At 43.1% G+C, this 20,679-nt stretch overlaps 1 protein-coding gene across 1 annotated transcript in view; it reads left to right on the forward strand.

Moving 5' to 3' along the window:
• Positions 1 to 20,679, forward strand: part of LOC146525881 (b(0,+)-type amino acid transporter 1-like) — a 41,844-nt gene that overhangs the window by 9,529 nt on the left and 11,636 nt on the right. Inside the window, exons 4-7 of the mRNA XM_085137566.1 lie at positions 3,107 to 3,254; positions 4,288 to 4,530; positions 7,138 to 7,263; positions 7,377 to 7,476. Coding sequence (XP_084993692.1) covers positions 3,107 to 3,254; positions 4,288 to 4,530; positions 7,138 to 7,263; positions 7,377 to 7,476 — 617 coding nt within the window. The remainder of the gene's footprint in view (positions 1 to 3,106; positions 3,255 to 4,287; positions 4,531 to 7,137; positions 7,264 to 7,376; positions 7,477 to 20,679) is intronic.

A 20,679-nucleotide genomic window follows, 5' to 3' on the forward strand; every position in this document is an offset into this window, starting at 1 on the left:
AATCCAGTCCTTACTAGGTACTAAAATGATTTAAATAAACATTAAATGAACAACAACACATAGCATATTAGAATGTTTCATTATTTATCTACCAAAAACTGAGCCAAAATGCAGAAGCAGTTTGTGGACAAACTAAGTACACCCAATGATTCAGTATCTTGTAGAACCATTTTTATTTGCCATAACTTGAAGTAATCATTATCTTATTGGTCTCTCACATTACTGTGGAGGATTTTTTTTTTTAACCTAATTTTCTTTACAATATTGCTTCAGTGCTCTAAAGTTTGTAGGTATTTGTTTATGCAGCTTTTCAATTAGGTTCAAGACTTAGACAGGGAACTTCAGCACCTTGATTTAGTTTCTTTTTTCAGCCACTTTGTTACAGATTTGCTGATGTGTTTGGGGTCATTCTTCTGGTTCATGACTCACTTTTGGCCAAGCTAGCTGTTGGACAGATAAATCTGACTCTAGAATATTTTTGTATACAGGAGTTAGCGGTTGACTAAATGACTACAAGGTGCCTAAGTCCTGTGGCTGAGTCACCTAAACCATTACCCCTCCACTAGTGTGCTAAATATTTGGCAAAAGTTGTTTGTGTTGATATGGTGTGCCTAAAGGACATTGTTCCCTAACAATTTCACCTGGCAACCCATGCAACTTCAAACAAAGGCTTTGTGTCACGATCTGAGGAGACAGACCATGCGGTGGTGTGTGTGGTGGACCCAGGTGCGAACACAAGAGAGTAGACCGGAGTAAACTTAAACTGAAAGCGAGCCTTTATTATGGCTGATGACAGGTTTCAAAATAAGCAGAAATACCGTGACTAAACTGAACTTAAACTAAACTGGAAGCAGATACTGATAAGCTATGAAGACTCAGAAAACCATGACGATGACTGTAAAGACTGGCCGTGAGGACATGGAGGGTGGGAACACAGACGACGCAACACAGACTGCATGAAACACAGAGACTAAATACACATGAGGGATGATCAGGGGAAGTGGCCACACATGGGAGCACAGCTGACACACATGAACCTAAAGACAGGACAGGAGAAGTGAAACTAAATACACTGACATTGAATACAGACTTTCAAAGTAAAACAGGAAACATGGAGATGGAGACATGACATGAACTAAACATAACCACGCAGACATGACGCATGACAGGTAGACACACGAACCAGGGAGACTGAGTACAGGGAGATGACATAAACAACTAAGAAACAAAGGGCTAAACAGCACCCTAGAAATTAACTAGACGAACTAAGCTAAAGCATAAATGAATACAAAAGATACATAAAACTCAACACTGGGTCACACGACCCAGGACCATGACACTTTGTCCTTCCAACCCTTCTACACAAACCATGTTTGTATAGTCTTTTTCAAATTGCACTGTCATGATCCGCAACATTTAACATGCCTATGGATTCTGAGATACAGCTCTTGTTTTTTGGGGGGGTCTTTTTTCACCTTAGGGTGAATTTTCTGGAATATTCACTCTTGGCAACATTGGGAAGTGTCTTGAAACCTCAGATTTATTGGCAGTAGTAATCGCTTCTTTAACATGTTTACTAATGTCTTTCCTTTACAGCATTGTGTTATCAGACACTTGAATGCTTCAGACCCAAAACTTGACAATGTTTCTGCTCTTAGAAGTGGTCATACTTGCTGATGATCAGTTAATCAAGTGTATTTGATTATTGGCAGTTGGCTGGTACTCAATTCTCACTGAATGAGGTATACTTAGTTTTCTATTATTATTTTTTTACACACTGCTTTTTGAATTTTGGCTTAATTTTTGTTAAATAAATGAAAAAGTATAATGTTTTGTGAAACCATTTTTTTCTATTATGTTTTGATAAAAAAAATAGAATTGAAAGAGTGTGTCATTTTTATTTTATTTTTTTCATATTAATTGTGTAACATTCCTCCTGTGTTCTTACTGTTAGTGTAATGTAAGCTGAACTAGTTAATTATCTCTTTGGTGCCACAGACAATGGTCAGTGACCTGGATTCAATTACTCCAGGATGTGTCTTTCCTGTATTTCTTTATTAATCAATACAATATAATAAATATACTATCAAGTTAGGTTTGCCTTTAGCCAGTTTACATTACTCATGCTGGTTTACTTGTGAAAATTTAATAGGATTAGCCAAATTCTTGGCAAATACTAACTGAAAACTCAGAGGTTATTGGTTGTTGTGTTGATCCTTGGCCAAAATTATTATGATGATATCAGATCAACACCAACAAAGGGATATCAGGGTGTGTGCTGACATGCCTCTGAAACATTGTGATCAAGGTGGTGTCTTTGAATATGCAACTAAAGTGGTGGTCATCCTTTTTATGAAGACGGGACCATACTCTGTATCCTCCCTTACAAGGTGCATGCAAGGGTACAAAAGAGAAGAGTCTGCCCCTTTGTTAGACCTCAGATTCAGAATGAAAAATGTGGTTTCACTCTGGTTGAGGAACAGTGAACCATCTCTTTACTCCTCTCAAGGATACTTGGGAAATTTCTAAACAAGTATAGAGATGACAAGCCTCTCTGTTTTTTTTTCATGACTGGGTAAGGCTGTATGAGATCCACAGAAAGATCTGGAACACTTTTGCAGTGATTTAGACAAAGTACGAGTTTAGTGTATTACCCTTATCTCTTGCCTGATCTATTTATAGTGACTAAAAAATGAAATTACCTATAAAAGTGGCATTGCTGTTTGTTTTCACATGTTGTGAGATGTGAGAAATTTGCCTTTAATGATAAGGGACTTCTTCATCTTTAATTTAGTCTTTAGCAGCTTACTCTGCCTCACTCAGCGTGGCAACGTAATGATGTCTGATTCAACCAGTTCTTGAGTTTGTTAACTGCTGCTGTCAACCAACTTAAAATCAAAATATGACACGGAAATGGTGCATCAACTATTTCCACTATTATTTCAGATCCCAAGAGATGAAGCACAGCAACGCATTAAACCGGTGTTGCTAAAATACTTATGATGTTATAGAACACATGGGAATGATAGTTTCCTGAAAACAGTTACTGGCATTAAATAACTGAAAAAACACATTAATATGTTTTATTTTCCATGTGCTTGCTTAGGTTGGTCTGCTGAGTGGCATTTGTCTCATTGTGGGGACTATGATTGGCTCAGGCATTTTCATTTCCCCAAAGTCTGTTTTGCTGTACTCGGGAGCTGCGGGACCTTGCCTCCTAATCTGGACTGCTTGCGGCGTGTTATCTACTCTTGGTGAGACCAACATTTTAACTCATATTTCATTTTATTCAGCAACCAGTTCTGTTGCTATATCAGGAATCTAATATTCTTTTCAAGTCATGTAGGCAAATAACGATGGTCAAAATAGGAACAAGCTCACACAGTATCACCTTTTGTTTTCTGCCAGGAATATAATTTTTCATTGTGGAAAGTGCTTTTACTGGCTGTTGAAGTCAAAATCATTATTGTGAGGATTTTTAGTGCACATTAGTCTTCAGATTAATTTCTTCTGTATCACACAAAGCTCACAGATACAAAGGAGATGTTCCCGAAAAGTGTAAAGAACATTGTTGTTTTATCACTCAGACACTGTGAACTGTTTGATGTGAGAAAACAATTAAATGGGGAAAAAATAACAAAAGATGTCTGATCTAAGTCAGTTAAATTTTTGTTTTGTACTATTTATACTAGCACACACTATTTAGTATGGTTTTAGTTTGTATTTCAGTTATGTTGTATTTAGATTTTGATTATTGTAGTTGTTTGACAGAGCTTTATATAAAATGGGTTCCATCTAATCTGGAATTCCTGAATCTAGTTATATGGATCTGAAGATATACTTTCTGGTCAACCTAACTTGAAAGCCCAGAAATTGGGTGGCACACTGGTGAAGTGTGTGTGTGTGTATCTATCTATCTATCTATCTATCTATATATATATATATATATATATAGATATATATATAGATATAGATATATATCATGTATTACATATATTTCTGGAAGCACAAGCACCTGCAATGTAATGCAAAAATTTAGAAATAAACAAATTTGAAACCATTTCTTTTGAGCTTATTAAAACTAAAATAAGAGGTGAAGAGGATTGAAAATGAAAGCATAAGAAGCAAGGGAGATATAATGATAGCGATTGAGTGTGCCAGACATGCAAGGTTTCTTAACACTGCTTTGAATGCATGAACTCATACAAAGTTTTGAAAGTCCCTTCTTATATGTTGTTTTACAACTTTCCTTTCTGTGTTTTTGTGATTTTGTGTGTGGCTGCATAGGAGCACTGTGTTATGCTGAACTTGGAACCATGATCACCAAATCAGGCGGCGAGTACCCCTATTTAATGGAGGCTTTTGGCTCTATTGTTGCCTACCTTTACTCCTGGACAACTATTATGGTGTTAAAGCCTTCATCCTTTGCTATCATCACACTGAGCTTTGCAGAATATGCCTCAACTCCTTTCTACCCTGGCTGCTCTCCACCTCTAATTGTCACCAAGTGTCTAGCAGCAGCGGCTATATGTAAGTTCATGCTTGACAGCAATAAACTACACACAAGTACAGAGTCACTTTAGAAGTTCATACATGACTATACTTTACAATGGTAACCACAAAGTGATTGTGAAGACAATCGGTTTTCAGGCCACATTAGCCATTTCAAGCTAATGTGTGCCTTACTTTGTAGGGTGTCCAGAATGATGTCACTCTCATCTTTGCAGATGTAAAAAAATACTTTTATTGAAATTAAAATAATTAAAGCCAACTGTGATGCCTACACACAACTCAGACCACACAGTATTCTTGCTATGGGTTTCTTTTGTTTGTTGCGCTTCCACAGTGTTTCGGGGTAAAAGGAGTCAGCTGGAAAGCTGACTCCACTCTCCCGTCACCAGCTCCTTCTCACGATGTACAAGATCAGTCAGTCAACCCCCCTTACCTGCAGGGACAAAATGGCCAGCCCTCCATTCGAGGTGTCCATTTGCAGGACAAAAAGGGAGGGAAAAGTTAGGTGTGGGGACCTCCCCACAGAAGAGCTTCTTCACCTACACAAATACCGCCTGACACCACTCCATCCACTGGAACAGATCTGGTTCACCCTGAACTTGTGGTAGTACACGGCCAGCCCCAAGTACCGCCTCACCTTCTTCTTGGTCTTGGGACACGGGCAGGCTGTGATGGATGCTGTTTTCTCCATCTTTGGGTGTACCTGTCTGCCCCCAAAGTGGTACTCCAAATACTGGACCTCCCTCTGTTCAACTGCACACTTCTTCAGGTTGGATGTGAGCCCAGCTGCCTCAGGGACTCCAGGATCTCAGCCACCCATTGCAGATGCACAAGTATGACTAGATGATAACATCTTCCAGGTAGGCAGCAGGATATGAAGCGTGTGGACGCAGCACCTGGTCCATGAGGCACTGGAAGGTGACTGGGGCACTGAACAAGTCAAACAGAAGTGTTACGAATTGGTACAACCCTTACGGATTGGAGAAGGCCATTTTTTTTCTTGGACTCTGCAGACAAGGGAATTTGCCAGTAGCCCTTGGTTAAATCCAGTGGCATGAAAAATTCAGCTGTGCCCGTCTGGTCCAGAGCCTTGTTGTCCTGGGGCATGGGGTAGGCATCACATCATGACACTTTGCAGTTCATTCACTTTGCAGTACAATACAGACCCATCTTTTTTCACCACAAGAACTATGGGGCTACACCACGTAGTGTGTGACTCTTCTATTATCCCCATTTTTATGTTCAGGTAAACTGTATGGCTGTGAACGCACCGTCACACCAGGCTGAGTTTCAAAATGGTGCTCTATGAGAGGTTCATACAGCCGGACAGGGGGAAAACACATCTGCAAACTGATGTTGCTAGCGGCAACATCTGAGCTGTTTCTTAACCAGGCTCACCAGAAAGTCGGTTTCCACCTCTCTTCATGCTTTCACAATGTTGAGGTGACATATTTGTGTGGCTCTTCCCCAACCGCACCACCTCACAGTTAATGTCCCGTAATCATCGTGTCCTTGTCACTTGGTGAGTAACGTTAAGCTTAAAGAAGGAAGTAATACAAGCACTTTGTCTCTCGGTGAAAATTGCCCGAGTCAGCGGTGTTGATGTTCCCGGATCTGGAGTATATTTTCCCCTGATAACCTCCTCAAAGTGTGCAGCTTTGCTCTCGGGTCCAGGATGCATTGAATCTCATTTTTGGTTTGGACCTTTCTATCAGTTTTCTTTAATCAGGTGCAACATCCCCCGTGGCTTTCTGCCGAGGAGTAGCTCAAAGGCTGAAAGTCCTGTGGAGCCCTGGGGAGCCTTCCTCACTGCAGGAACTGGGGAGCCTCTGTCTCAGTGCTTGCATTAGCTGTGGTCTGGTACCTGGTTGGCTGTGGCTCTCTGCTCCCTTGGTCTGCACAGCCAGGTGGTCCTCCGCAAGTGTGACCGCAGCTTCCAAGCTTGATGACCGATGGGAGCAGACCCATCATGCCATTTCCCTGGGCAGCCCTTCAATTAACTGCTGCAGAACCACCAGTTCATGGTGGTTTCCCTCTGATGGCCTGGGCTGCAGCCACCTCACTGCTGTGTCATGCAGTTTCCAGGACCACATGAACAGTTGGTCCACTGCCGTCATCTGACTGTCCCGAAACCGTTCATGATGGTCTTCCGGGGAGAGGCCCAAGTTATCCATGATGGCCCAGCAGATGTCGTTGAAGCTCTATTGTGAGGCCAGCGGCAGGCTCATTTGAGCCTTTCCAGAGAGCGGCGGCAGTAGCCACGATGCTCACTCTGCAGTAGGCCACTGTTACGCCTCCAGCGTGGCTTGGAAGGCCTCCAGGAAGACCCGAGGGTCATCACCCTCTCCCATCCAGTATATCGTCACCACCAGTGGATGATTGGGCAGCGACAAAGTGACCCTCAACAACCTCTCCAACACCTATGTCAATACTCAGTCTGGTCCTGAAGTCTCTACAGTTGCCGCTGCTTGCTCCACGTGCATTCGCACTCACATTCACACCTTTGGGCAATTTAGAATTATCAGATAAACTAACCCCCTAATACCAAGTCTTCTTCGAAAAATGTGTTTAATTATAAATGTATAGGTGGGAAAATATATGATTACATTTTCTTTTTTTTTGCAGTGATCATCACATCCATCAACTGTTTAAGTGTCAAACTGGCAAGTTATGTGCAGAACTTTTTTACTGCAGCCAAACTTGTAATCATTCTTGTCATAGTTGGAGCTGGAATCGTTCTGTTGGCACAAGGTCAGTCTTCTTATAGATCTTTACATACAACTCGGTCTTTAAATGTTTGTGTTAATAAATGTTAACCAACCTTCAACCACTAACATTATTGTATATTATGTATTTGTGTCTAGGAAAAACAGAGAATTTTTCAAATGCTTTTGATGGCACTGCAACATCTTTTGGAGCAATTGGACTTGCATTTTATAATGGGCTTTGGGCTTATGATGGATGGTAATTATTTACTTGGTTTCATACTTTCTCAGGCTATATGTGATAATATGATGAGTACTGCTCTTTTGAATTCAAATAAGGGGCACTGTAACCATCCTCAGCATTCAGAAAAGAAAAGAACAAAACTGTTTTACATCTTTGTTTTCAAAAATGACATACTTCAAACTGCTTGCATTTTATCTCAAATAACCTTACTGATGTATCCAGATCAGGCAGCATTCAACAAATTACACTAAAATATTTTTAGTAAACAGATACCACGACCTTTGAAGGTAGAAACGTGGGCCTTGATGATGAACCTGTGAAACTATTTTAGCTTTCTATACAATTACAGATGATGTACTGGTTGAGTATGTTGTTTTTAGTTATGCATTTCTGCATTACATTGCTAGTACAAGCATGTGAAAAAGTTCACCCTCTTTCTAAGGTTTTACATAACAGGAGATGACCAAAAGATCATCTGGATCTTACTAGATCTAACACCATTAAATTACAACCTCAAATGACCCCCCCCCCACCCACACACACACACACACACACACACACACACACACACACACAAAACACAATATGTAATTAATTAGTTAATGAAATAGCTATGTCCAAATGCAGGAGCAGTGTATGAAAACTGGAATACACTCCATGATTCAGTAGTTTGTAAAACCCCTTTTGGCAGCAATAAATTAACTTAGTCATTTCTTCTATGACTCTCAGTTTCCTGCATCATTATGGAGGATTTTTTGACCCACTATTTTTGCAATACTGCTTCAGTTCAGTGAGGTTTTGGGCATTTGTTTATGCACGACTCCTACCACAGCTTTTCAGTTAGAAAGGGCTGAAATTTGACTGAGTGAGAGAGAGAGAGAGATAGCCTTTATTTGTCAGTTGCAGGTCTTTTGCCCACAACCGAGATGACAGACCTTGCCGACCGTACATACAATACAAACATCACATTGGGGAGACAGGTCAGGCTAGGTAGCAAGGCAAAAAACATTGAAATGTGTAACACAAAAGGATAATACAGGAATGCACAGGTATCAACACACCATAACACAATAAACACAGACAAGCAACATGGGAAAGTGTTCCAGTGTGTACATCTGATCTGGGACCGCTGCAATCTTTCGACTGCGCCTCCAGCTGACCCGATGTCCACATCATGGGGGAGGTAAGCGTTGGAGGTGGTGTTGGATAAGGAGGGTGATGCGTCAGTGAGTGCTTATCAGTATCAGTATATGTATGTGTGTGCGTGTCCATAGTTCAGCTGAGACAGTGTCCTTCACCCGCCAGGCTAAGTAAACAGTCTTCCAGCCAACCCAGGTGGCCTTGTAGGAATGGGAAGGAACAGACTCAACACAGTCGTTATCAGGGAGTTTTTGTTTGGCTCCAGCCTTGAGCCCACAGCTGGCGCCGAAGGGGTAGCTGCATTATGATGGTAATTTTTCTTTTGCAAACAACTCATGAGAATTTCACGCTGTTTTTAACACTCCGACACTGGTCTCTCAATCTCCCATTAATAGCTGCGAGTTTCTCCGTGATGTTATTAGTAGAGATGGCACGATACCACTTTTTTATGTCCGATACCGATACCGATATCATAAATTTGGATATCTGCCGATACCGATATGAATCCGATATAGTGTGTTTTTTAATCAATAAAAAGTTTTTTTTTAATATCTTGCTGCATTTTGTATAAGTTCATACTCAAGTTTAAATAAATAACAACACTAAAGCTATTCTGTTATACCTGTATGTAAAAAATACACTGCGCCCAAAATATTTTATAGTTCAGCAATACTGATCAAACTAATAACCTTAAACCTGCTCCATCCTCCCTATTCTGGTATTTTAAAGAGTACTTAGCAGAAATATCAAGCAACCTAACTAATAGGGTTGCAAACTCCCAGCAAAAAAAAAAAATAGGGAACCACCCTCCACCTCATGATGCTTAATCAATGTAATCAAATTTAATTTGATGCAGGGGGAAAATGCACAGAAATAAATTATTTTTCAAGAATAATTAAATAGATTCAACATCTTTCTTCAACAGAATTGCAGACTGCACAGATGGTATCTTCCCAAAGGAAAAAGTACTATAGCTTACTAGGGTATATTAGACTTAACAGTTACTATATACAGTAATGGACTTCTATATATTTTACATCAGATTAAAACTTTGGGTGTAAGAGTCAGATAATTATTTATTAAAAGCTAGACATTTTAAATGAGAATAAGAAAGAAAAGTATGTCTTTGTGCCCCCTTTTCCCTGTTCATGCCCTATCGGCCCCCCTGGCTAAACTTTGCTAGATCCGCCCCTGCACAGTTATCAGCAGTCAGCTACGTAGAAAAAGATCCTGGTGTAGAAAGTAATATTAAATAAATTCTAACAACAGCTTATCAAGCTTAAACGTGCTGCTGTTGTTCAGCCGCTGGTTTCCTCTTTCTGGTGAGAAGTGGGCCAAAAACTAAGCCGATCAGCTGATCATTAAGCAGTTTCACGATTGAAGTAGCAGCAGGAGAGAGAGAGAGAGAGAGAGAGAGAGAGAGAGAGAGAGAGAGAGAGGCAGTCGCTCCATAAGCTTTACAAACATTCAGAGATGAACTTACACACTTGCTTTACTTCTCTCTGGGAAAACTTCCTCGGAGATGAAATGCTGGTTTGCTAGCTAGGCTACAAATACACACAGCCGCTCTATCACGTGAGCACACTGCTGCAACGTGCTACGGTTATGAGAAGAGTTACGCTGTGTAGCAAGTTTTGTGAGGTGCTTTTTTGATATTTAATGGATCGGATTACATTTTTTATTTCTCGCCGATATCCGATCCAGTAATTTGGGTCAGTATCGGACCGATACCGATACGTAATATCGGATCGGTCCATCTCTAGTTATTAGCCGTCGATTCTGTGGTCTTGTCGCTCTTTTTTGCTCACATAGCAGATTCTGAGACCTCACGACCTCAGCCAACCGATCCGAGATGTAGCTTCCGCCCAGAGATGTTGTTCTGAGTTGATTCTTTCCTGATGTAATCCAATATACATACGCTCAAAGGTGTTATTCTGAGCATTCACTGCAGTCGTAAGCGCCTCCAAGCTCTTAACCATGCTGCCTTCAGTGAGCCCTTTCTGAGAAGTCGCACCTGTCGTTCCAATCCCAGCGTGCAGCCTTGTGGGGGTTTGAACAGCCGGTTCCGCTCTCTTAATTCTCCGATAAGCCAGGGCTAAGCCAACTCCGATCAGCAAGAACCCTGTTATCATGGTTCCGTATAGGTAGATATCTTCAGCGTCCTTGATTGACAGTCCCGCCAGGCACACGATCCTTTTGCCACCCGTCCATCGTGTATCCGGCAGGGAAAGTCCCTCCAGGGCACTCGGGTTCTCCCGAGCCCAGACTTCTCGTTAAAGGGTGTCAAAAGCATTCAGAGACCAGTTGATCAAATCCATAATTCTCTTTTAGGTTTTAGACATAGACTGTGAGAGGGTGTTCCAGGGAAAGTAATACAAAAAAGACACGAGACTAGACAAGGACATAAGAACTAGCAGGGAAGATAAGGGAGAGGAGAAAAAGTGCGTCCGCCTCCTCCGAGAACCAAAGAAAAAAGAGTGACTGATATACCTAGATTTTTTATTTGTATTTTTCACTCATTCTCTTGTAGCTTTGCTGGTGTGGTTGGGATCACTGCTCTCTTGCATGATCCAATTTGGCCAATTTTAATTGTTGGATAAATGGTCTCATATTTGATTCTAGAATACTTTGGTATATAGAGGAGTTAATGGTCAACTCAATGACTGCAAGGTGCCCAGGTCCTGTGACTGCAAAACGAGCACAAATCATTACCCCTCTACCACCTTGCATGACAGTTGGTATGAGGTGTTTGTGCTGATATAATTTATTTTGTTTTTGCCAAATATTCTCCACTTTGGTCTCATCTTTGAAAAGATTATACTTCAAGGAATCTTGTGTTTTTTTCAGATGTATTTGCAAATCTTGCTACCATATTTTATTAGAGAACTGAGACATTTGTCTGGCAACCCTTCCCAGCAAAACCATACTTGTTCAGTATTTTTCTATTTGTACTGTCATCAACTTTAACATTGAACATGGTAACTAAGGCCTGTAGAGTCTGAAATGTAACTCTTCGGTTTTTGGCAACTTCTGTAATCCTGGGAAAATTGGCACTTGTCTTGAATGTTTCCCACTATAGATTCATGAATTTCAAATTGCTTGCTTGCTTTAAAATGTATACATGCCTTATAATTCTTCTGAGATTGACGAATAGTAAAGTTGTTTCTCCAGTATCTTTACTAACTTCTATCTTTACTATCTTTCCTCCTCAGTGTTGGGAAGGTTACTTTTAAAATGTATTCCACTACAGATTACAGAATACATACCCCAAAATGTATTTTGTAACGTATTCCGTTGCGTTACTCAATGAGAGTAACGTATTCTGAATACTTTGGATTACTTAATATATTACCATGCTTTTTTACAACTACATGAATGTACTATTGCTGTGTGATTTATTACTGAAGGTTAATCGCCATACCAATAGAAACTAGATTTTTAAATCTTAGTATAAAATGAGTAACAGTAGGTGGACATTAGTCATGGCTGCACTTTTTACAGTCATCTCGTATAGAAAACTATTCCGCACGTATATAAAACAGGTCCGCGGCTCCAAACCATAGTAAAGGGACCTCTGGCTAATACGGGCTCGTAGCTGAAAACTAGCTTTACTTTGTTGTCAACTTTGCTAGCGAGAGACAGAGAGAGGTGTTGAAAGGCTGCTCCAAAGGAGCTTACTTACAACTGGGCTTGTCAGGCACTCTTTTTGGCTGCAGTGGTTATTATTATATTTACATGCTTCCATCTCCCACTTCTGCTCGGTGACAGCTCGTATTTTTCCACTATCCTTTTTCTCCCTCCCTTGCGCTCACAGACACATAACTATGGCGTTATTTTTGTGCCAGTATTCTGAGCGCACGTAAAAAATTTTGCAGGTGCAAGTGTCGCATTTTGAGGAGAAATTTATTTTGAGCAAAGAAAACCTAATTTGAGTGAACAAAATTCATTGCTGCGTGCAAAAAATGTATTTCAGTGTTTGCTATTATCCATACACACACACAATAGCAGCCCCTCTTGCTCAGTTTTTGCATTTGCGCTTGCTCGCAATGTGTTGCTTGTACTTTCAACATTTCTGCCCGTGCGTGCTCAACTCTTTCTGTACACCGTTATATTTGTGCCACAAAACCAGCCAATCACAGACTTGGATGCAAAAAAATCTGATTGGCTGTTTTGGTCTCCAATCAGCTCGAAATGACGAAATGCAATATCCCAGAATCCATTTCGTCCAAAACTCAAACGAGGTAGTGGCGGAGGAACGCAGAGTGGCGGAGTTTGAAATATTACTCTTTCTGGGTCACAAAATAAACTTTTATGATATTTTCAGGCAAGAATAGTGATGTGTAAACTTGAAATATCTGCTTGATTTATCAAGACATCACATATTTGCATAAGTGCTCTAATGTTTTTGGAGATGCCTGTTACCCACTAGCTGACCGGGTGGTCACTCGGGTTAAACATAATATATAAGGCTGAACTGACAAAAAATCGGCCGACTACACCACCAGGTATTATAGGAAAAACTATAAAGCTTCTGAACTAAAACAAACACTGTTGTGACAGTGATGTACACTGTCTTGTTGGTATATATGTATGATTTGTATCACCTTCATATTTCCCTCTCACCACATATCCAAACCAATATCATGACCAGCAGCTTTTAAAGCTGTGGCTCCAGCAAACATAAGCTGATACTAGAAATTAATTTTAAATAAATTCTAACAACAGCTGATCAAGCTTAAACGTGCTGCTGTTGTTTAGCACGACGTCCGCTGGTTTCCTCTTTCTGGCGCAAAGTGGGCGATATGCCAACAAGAGAGAAAAGCTGATCATTGATCAGTTTCATGATTGAAGTAGCAACAGGAGAGGGAGGGAGTGGGGGGGGGGGATGAGAGAAGAAGAGGCAGCTGACAGCGTAAAGACACAGAATAACTCCAGCTTTGTGTCTCTTTCCATTCTAGCTGAAGTACGGGACAAACTGTGTTCCTTCTCAGCTCAATATGAAACGCATAATATTGTCTCTGAATAAGAGACGATTCTGTTTTTCATGGGATGGCTGGCAACTCTACTAACTAACCTTATGAATAAAATATTGTGTGCTATTGTGTGTGTGTATGGATAATAGCAAACACTGAAATACATTTTTTGCACGCAGCAATGAATTTTGTTCACTCAAATTTAGTTTTTCTTCGCTCAAAATAAATTTCTCCTCAAAATGCGACACTTGCACCTGTAGATTTGTTTTACGTGCACTCAAATATTCTTTTACGTGCGCTCAGAATAGTGGCACAAAAATAACGCCATACATAACGGGTATGACAGTCCATTCTCCCTGCAGCACGGACTACAATGCCCATGAGGCTACATTCTTTAGGGCTAAGCATCTAACACTCTGCCTATTGTCTTCATATTGAATCATAAAAAAATATTTGTTCACATCATTATGAGACGCGAGATTGAGACTCGTGGAATTACCAAAAATAGAGAGGGCATAGCCTAACACAGTGGTTCCCAAACTTTTTTTGCTGGGCCCCCCTTGTTTTACAAGAAAAATGTTCGCCCCCCCCCCCCCCCCCCCCCCTTCTCGCGCGTGCACGCACAAACACATCCTCCAACCACACACACCCATATTTTGTTCCATTGTGGTTTATGTCACACCTCAAACATTTATATTTATATTTATTTATATTTCATATTGTTGCCTCAAATTATACAGGCACAGATTGTAATTTTTTTTTCTATTGATATTGGCTTTTACAGCCTGTTTTAATTGAGAGGAGAAAACAACATTTTATTTTATTTTCTATGGTGTTTTGATTCTTTGATGTCGTCCCCCCCCCCCCCCCCCCCCACATTTCATTGTTTTGTGAAGTTTTGCATAATTTTTTGTGGGGGTTAGGCTCGTTTTTTTGCTGTTAAACAGTGATATCTCACTTGGGCCAACATGTTAGGTGAGGAAACTGCAGATAGCGCTATGCCTAGTCTGTTCTCTGCGGGGAGTAACATGACCTTTGGTTTGGGGAGGGGTCATCAGATTTCTCCAAAGTGTTTTGGGAGGGGTAGGCCAGTAGTCCCCGGTATTGGTGCCCACACTGTAGACCAGTCAGTGATGCACTCACCATTAATGCCAGCAGCTAGCTCCACACCAGCTGCTTGCGAACGCCAAACACACACCCAGGCTGTCACTAGTGACATGTTGAGCAGCTTGATTACTGACTTAGCAAAGCAAATTTGGGAAAATATCACGTCCTCTCTTAACTCTATGCACCAGCCAGCCCCCACCCAGCCACAGTCTCCCCAGAATGTGCCCTCGAGCTGCAATGACCAGTCCCAGCTGAAGGTTGTTGTTCAGTCAGACACCAAAGCTCCACCATACTTCAAGGGTGACAACACAGATCTATTTCCCATCAGTGAATGGGAGGACATGATGAGATGTTATCTGCACAGAATCAGCTGTGACACAGATGAAGAAATGTTTGCCATATTAATGTCTAGACTGACTGGCAAAGCCAGAGATGTGGTCAAGGTGTCACTTCGTTGCCGCCCTGAGTTGAATTGGAATGATCTTATTACAGCTGTGTTTGACATACAGCGACTTGACATATTCCAGCCTGCCCATGAAAGATTTCTACAGTATTGTGCCACGTCCAGGTGAGAACGCCATGGATTACTGGATCCGGTTGAACAAGTCTTTTGACGCTGCTGATGAGTGTCTCCGCAGGCGCGGCAAGCTGGTAGAGGACCCCAGTAGTGAGGTTGTTTCGATGTTCATTAATCACTGTCCTGACCACAGTCTTGCGTCGTCTTTTCAACTGAAGGCCCCTGAGGAGTGGACTGCAGCTGAGGTTCAGAGCCATCTGGACAACTATGTGAGAAAATTGAGACAGTCTAGTGTTTTGTCTCATAATACAGCAAGTCTGTCCATCCCACATCAGAGCCCTGTTGCTGTTAACAGCCAGTCCCACTCCAGCGGTGCTCAAGCAGTCCTAGTAACACATGAGCCAGCCTCGTATCCTATGCCCTCTGTTCCCTCTGCAGCCACATGTCAGCCTCTCTCTTCTGATGGCATGGTAAGTGTGCAGCAGCCCTCTGCTTGTCCTTTGACCTCCTTTGACTCTACATGTCATGCCCCCATCTTTGCCAGTTTCCGGCCCTCCTCCAGCTGAGCCAGGTATTCAACAGATGGTAACACTATTTGACAAGGTTCTGTCCATGTGCACTGCATCACTAGCCACTGGTCCTAGGTGCCCACAACCCACAGGTCATTCCCGTGGGCACCGCAGTGCTCATCGTGCTTCGTGCAGAGTGTGTGGCTCACATGAACACACAACCCGTGTGCATTGTAGGCTGTACAAGCTATGCCACAGCTGCTTTGACCCTGGACACATGAGGCGTGAATGCCCACAGTTGCACCAGACACCAAGCATTTCAGTCCCTCCTCCCACCAATGCTGCTTTAAACTAGCCAGCCCATGTAACGAGAGGGGTAGCATGGGCAGTGCTGATGAAACCCTCAGAAATGCAACAGACCCAGAAGCAATATATGTTAACTGCTGTAGTAGCCTCTCTGATGAGAAGACTGTTATTATGGGTTCACAAAGAGTTGGCAGGGCTAGTGAGTTGTTTTACACTCCAGTGTCGGTCAGTGGCCGGTGTTCCCTGACAGGCATGCTTGATTCAGGAAGTATGTCATGCACACTAAGTGAAGAGGCTGATAGCAAGCTAAGAGCTGGTGTTGTTCTGATTCCGCAGCATGCCCCTGAAAATGTGGTGCTGGTTGGTTGCGGTGGCCTTCTCACACAACCGAAACGCATCTATGATTTGGACATTGAAGTACTGTATATGGGACTAGGTTTCTTGTGCCAACATTTGTGGTTCCAGGGCAAAAAGATGAACTCATCGTGGGGAGCAATGTGATCTGGCTCATCATTCAGAAGATGAAGTACTGGGAGCTTATTAACTCCAATTACACTGGCACTGATTGTGAAGACTTCCTGCAGTTGCTGAGCTGTATCTCACGGTGGTCTGCTCCTGTGTTGCCAGATAAAGTAGGTACAGTCAGGTTGCGGAAGAGTGTCACTCTCCTGCCACAAAAAGAATATGTAGTTTGGGGAAAGCTGCCACCTTCTGCCCTTCTGTCTCCAGGAAGTACTGTCGTTGTGGAACCCACGTCAGCCCGTCACACTCCAAAGAACATAATGGTGGGGCGCATTATAACACCCATGTGGGGAGATCGTTGGATCCCTATGAAAGTCCTTAACCCAACAGAGAGCCCTGTGACACTTCGTCGCAATGCTAAGATTGCGACGTCTTTCCTTGTATTGCTGTGGAGGACCTGCCCATCACTCAAGGTCTCTGCGAGACTCTGACTGACCAGCATACCAGTTTCCCCCCCTCATCAGACTCTGTGCCTGACTCTGCACAGCTACTCAAAGATGCTGGATTGGCTGACATTGACATTGAGGGCTGTGAAGTGTCAGATGGGTGGAAGAGGAAATTGGTGGAGCTTGTGTTGACTTACCAAGATGTGTTCTCTAGAGACAAACTGGACTGTGGTGAGGTGAAAGACTTTGTCCATCGTATCCACCTCACTGACGACCACCCTTTCAGGCTTCCCTATCGTAGAGTACCCCCGGCTCACTATCATAAGTTGCGAGAGGTGCTGTCAGACATGGAGATGAAAGGCATCATCAGTAAGTCCACCAGCGAATACGCCTCGCCACTGGTAATGGTTTGGAAGAAGTCAGGTGACTTGAGGATATGCACTGACCTCTGCTGGCTCAATGCCAAAACCGTTAAGGATGCTCACCCACTGCCCCATCAGGCTGTCTGTCTTGACTGTCTTGCTGCCCTTGGTGGGAATGCTTTCTTTAGCACCATGGACCTCACATCCGGGTTCTACAACGTTCTCCTCCATGAGTCTGACAGACGGACAGACGGCTTTCACTACACCGCTTGGCCTGTATGGTAAATGGTAAATGGACTGGTTCTTATATAGCGCTTTTCTACTCTGTCCGAGCACTCAAAGCGCTTTATACAGCTAATTCATTCACCCAATCACACCCATTCACACAAGCACTTCTAAACTTAAGTGCTAAGTAGCTAACATTCATACACATTCACACTCCGATGGATGCATCGGAGAGCAACATGGGGTTAGTATCTTGCCCAAGGATATTTGGCATGCAGACTGGAGCAGCCTGGGATTGAACCACCGACCTTCTGGTTAGTGGCTGATCCGCTCTGCCACCTGAGCTACAGCCACCCTTATGAGTACAACAGACTTCCCCAGGGTCTATGCAACAGCCCAGCATCTTTCATGCGGATGATGCTCAGCATCTTTGGTGACTTGAACTTTTCCAGCCTCCTGTGTTATCTTGATGACCTGCTGGTGTTTGCACTTTCAGAAGAGGAGGCCCTAAAACGTCTTGAGATTGTTTTCTCTCGCCTGAGGACCAGCAATCTGAAGCTGGCGCAGAAGAAATGTCACTTTCTCAGACGCTCTGTGAGGTTTTTGGGTCATGTTGTGGATGCTGGTGGTATCTCGGTTGATCAGGATAAAGTGAGGGTTATCGCCAGTTTTCAGAAGACTGACCTTATGGATGGTGACAGTTGCACCCCTTCTCAGAGGAAAGTGAGATCCTTCCTTGGCATGGTGATGTTTTACCAGCATTTCATTCCAGGATGCTCTCGTATTGCGAAGCCACTTTTTGCTCTAACTGCCGGTCAGAAGAGGACTAAAGGCTGCCATGGGAGTCAGAAACCTGGAACCTTTCGCAAGCTCACCCCTCAAGACTGTACTCCTGCTTGCGAGAAGGCATTTGAGGGACTCAAAGGTGCACTCCTCAGCTGTGCGGTGCTGGCACATCCTGATTTTGTGAGTCCATTCATCCTTTCAACTGACGCTTCCAATCGATGGGCTGGGTGCTGTCTTATCCCAGGTGCCAGCTGGTGAGGAGAAAGCAAGACCCATAGCCTTTGCTAATAAGTCTCTCAGCCGCAGTCAGGCCAAATACCCACACTGGCTTGAATTTTTGGCTCTGAAGTGGGCTGTGTGCGATAAGTTCAACCACTGGCTCAAGGGTCACCGGTTCACTGTCTGGACTGATAACAATCCTCTCACATACATTCTGACTGAGCCAAAGCTGGATGCCTGTGAACAGCGTTGGGTCTCTAAGCTTGCACCATACTGCTTTGAGATCAGATATGTTCCTGGAAAGCTGAACATCGTGGCAGACACCCTGAGCAGGGAACCGTTTGTGAGGCCTTTGGCCCAGCGCCTCCTGTCGGAGCCCTACTTTGAGCTGCTAGAGCAAGTCAGTGATGTGAAAGATGCCAGTGTCCAAGATGCCTTCCGTTTGACCTGTCAACCTCAATCGATACGCAGTGCTCCACCCTCTGCTGTGCTTGATGTGTCTCTGTCAACTGATGACGTGTCTTCTCTCATGTCTTCCCTCTGTGAGTGGGAGTCTGCTTCTCGCCAGCGTGCAACATCCCTCGCTGGTCACCTGACCTCCATTAGTCCACCTGACTGTGATGTTACTCATGCACTATCCCATGCTGATCTCCTGTCTCATCAAACAGGGGATCCTGTGATCTCCAGAGTAGCCCGCTATGTTGAGCGTAAGCGCAGACCCTCCAGACATGAGCGCTGTCATGAGAACCAACATACGTTGCGGCTCCTGAAACAATGGGTAAAAGTCACATTCCTCAATGGTGTCCTCTACAGAGTTGTGAGGGACCCACTGACCAAACACAAGAGATTCCAGTTTGTGGTACCTGACTTCCTAAAACAAGTGGTGCTGTCTGGCATACAACAACACCAGGTGTTGTTGGCAAACAAGGGAGTCAGAGGAAAAAGGAAGCTCTCTGACAAATGGGAACCTGTTGTGTACACGGAAGTCGACTTGGATCCTGCTCTTCACATCTGTCGTATCAGAGACAAAGAAGGTCATGAGCGTGTGGTGCATCGCAACCTGCTACTTCAAGTTAACTTTTTGCCGTTGGACACAACATTGAATGACAATGCTGCACATCCTGCCGTGAGTGTTGTCAGTGACCCCCTTGAGTCTGACTTGGATGAGTCCGTGACATCTCTTGGGGACACAGGAGCTGTACCCCCTGCTACGCGTACTGTGGATTCTGTCTCCAGCATTGGCGAGTGTAATGACCGCACACTATCATGGATCCATCAGCAATCCGCCACTGACCAAGTCGAAGATGGCATTCATGAGACCCCTCCCATAATGGGTGTTCCTGATCTTGGTGGGCTGGCTGGTGATGGAGCCTCCCCAGACTCCCCTGCTGCTTTCCCGTCCCACAGTTTTCATTCTCTTGAACTCGAAAATGTGGACGTGGATCAGGGACTTACCACACGTTTTGGTAGAATCATTAAACCAGTTCGTCACTTGATTGAATCAATGGCTCAACTCGAGACACTCCTTGGTGTTGAACCTGTTCAAGCAGCGGTTATCGATGTGTGAATTTGTTTATTGCTGTATGTTGTCCATTGCTATTGTTTTTGGTAAAGAATGATAGAGGCACAGAGTTGATTGTATTTTGTCAGTCTGTGCAGTCTGATGGTGACGCTCATAGATATTATGGCCTGTTTTGTGTGGTGTAAATGGCACCTCATTTTGTCTATTGTGTGTCCTGGGATCTTGCTAGGCGCCGAGCGGGTCTCAGGTCTCTTATCCTCCTTGGAGGAAGCTATGTTGCTGATCTAATTCATTGTATATGTGATGTAAATTTGTTTGAGGCCACTGTATCTGTTGTTGTGGGTGTATTTATACATTTTATTTTATTTTTTTGTGTACTCTTTAGGATTTTGTGTAATTCTTGGGGGTGAATGTAACAGAGTCATAAATCACATTGTTATAATTACACAAAATGTGCTCTAAACCCCCAAACTGTTCCTTTTATACCTGACTTTTAGGACCTTCAAGCCTGTAGTTATGTTCATTATCAGTTAGAGCCCCTCCTCATTCTTTTCTTCTTCTTCTTTGGTGCAATCCTATAAATACAGTGTACCCCTTTTGCCTCTCCCCTTTTCTACAATTCCCCTGTGGGAGAGGTGGGTGTC

The sequence above is a fragment of the Neolamprologus multifasciatus genome, chromosome 1, assembly GCF_963576455.1.
Source record: "Neolamprologus multifasciatus chromosome 1, fNeoMul1.2, whole genome shotgun sequence".
In the NCBI taxonomy this organism is placed as follows: Eukaryota; Metazoa; Chordata; class Actinopteri; order Cichliformes; family Cichlidae; genus Neolamprologus; species Neolamprologus multifasciatus.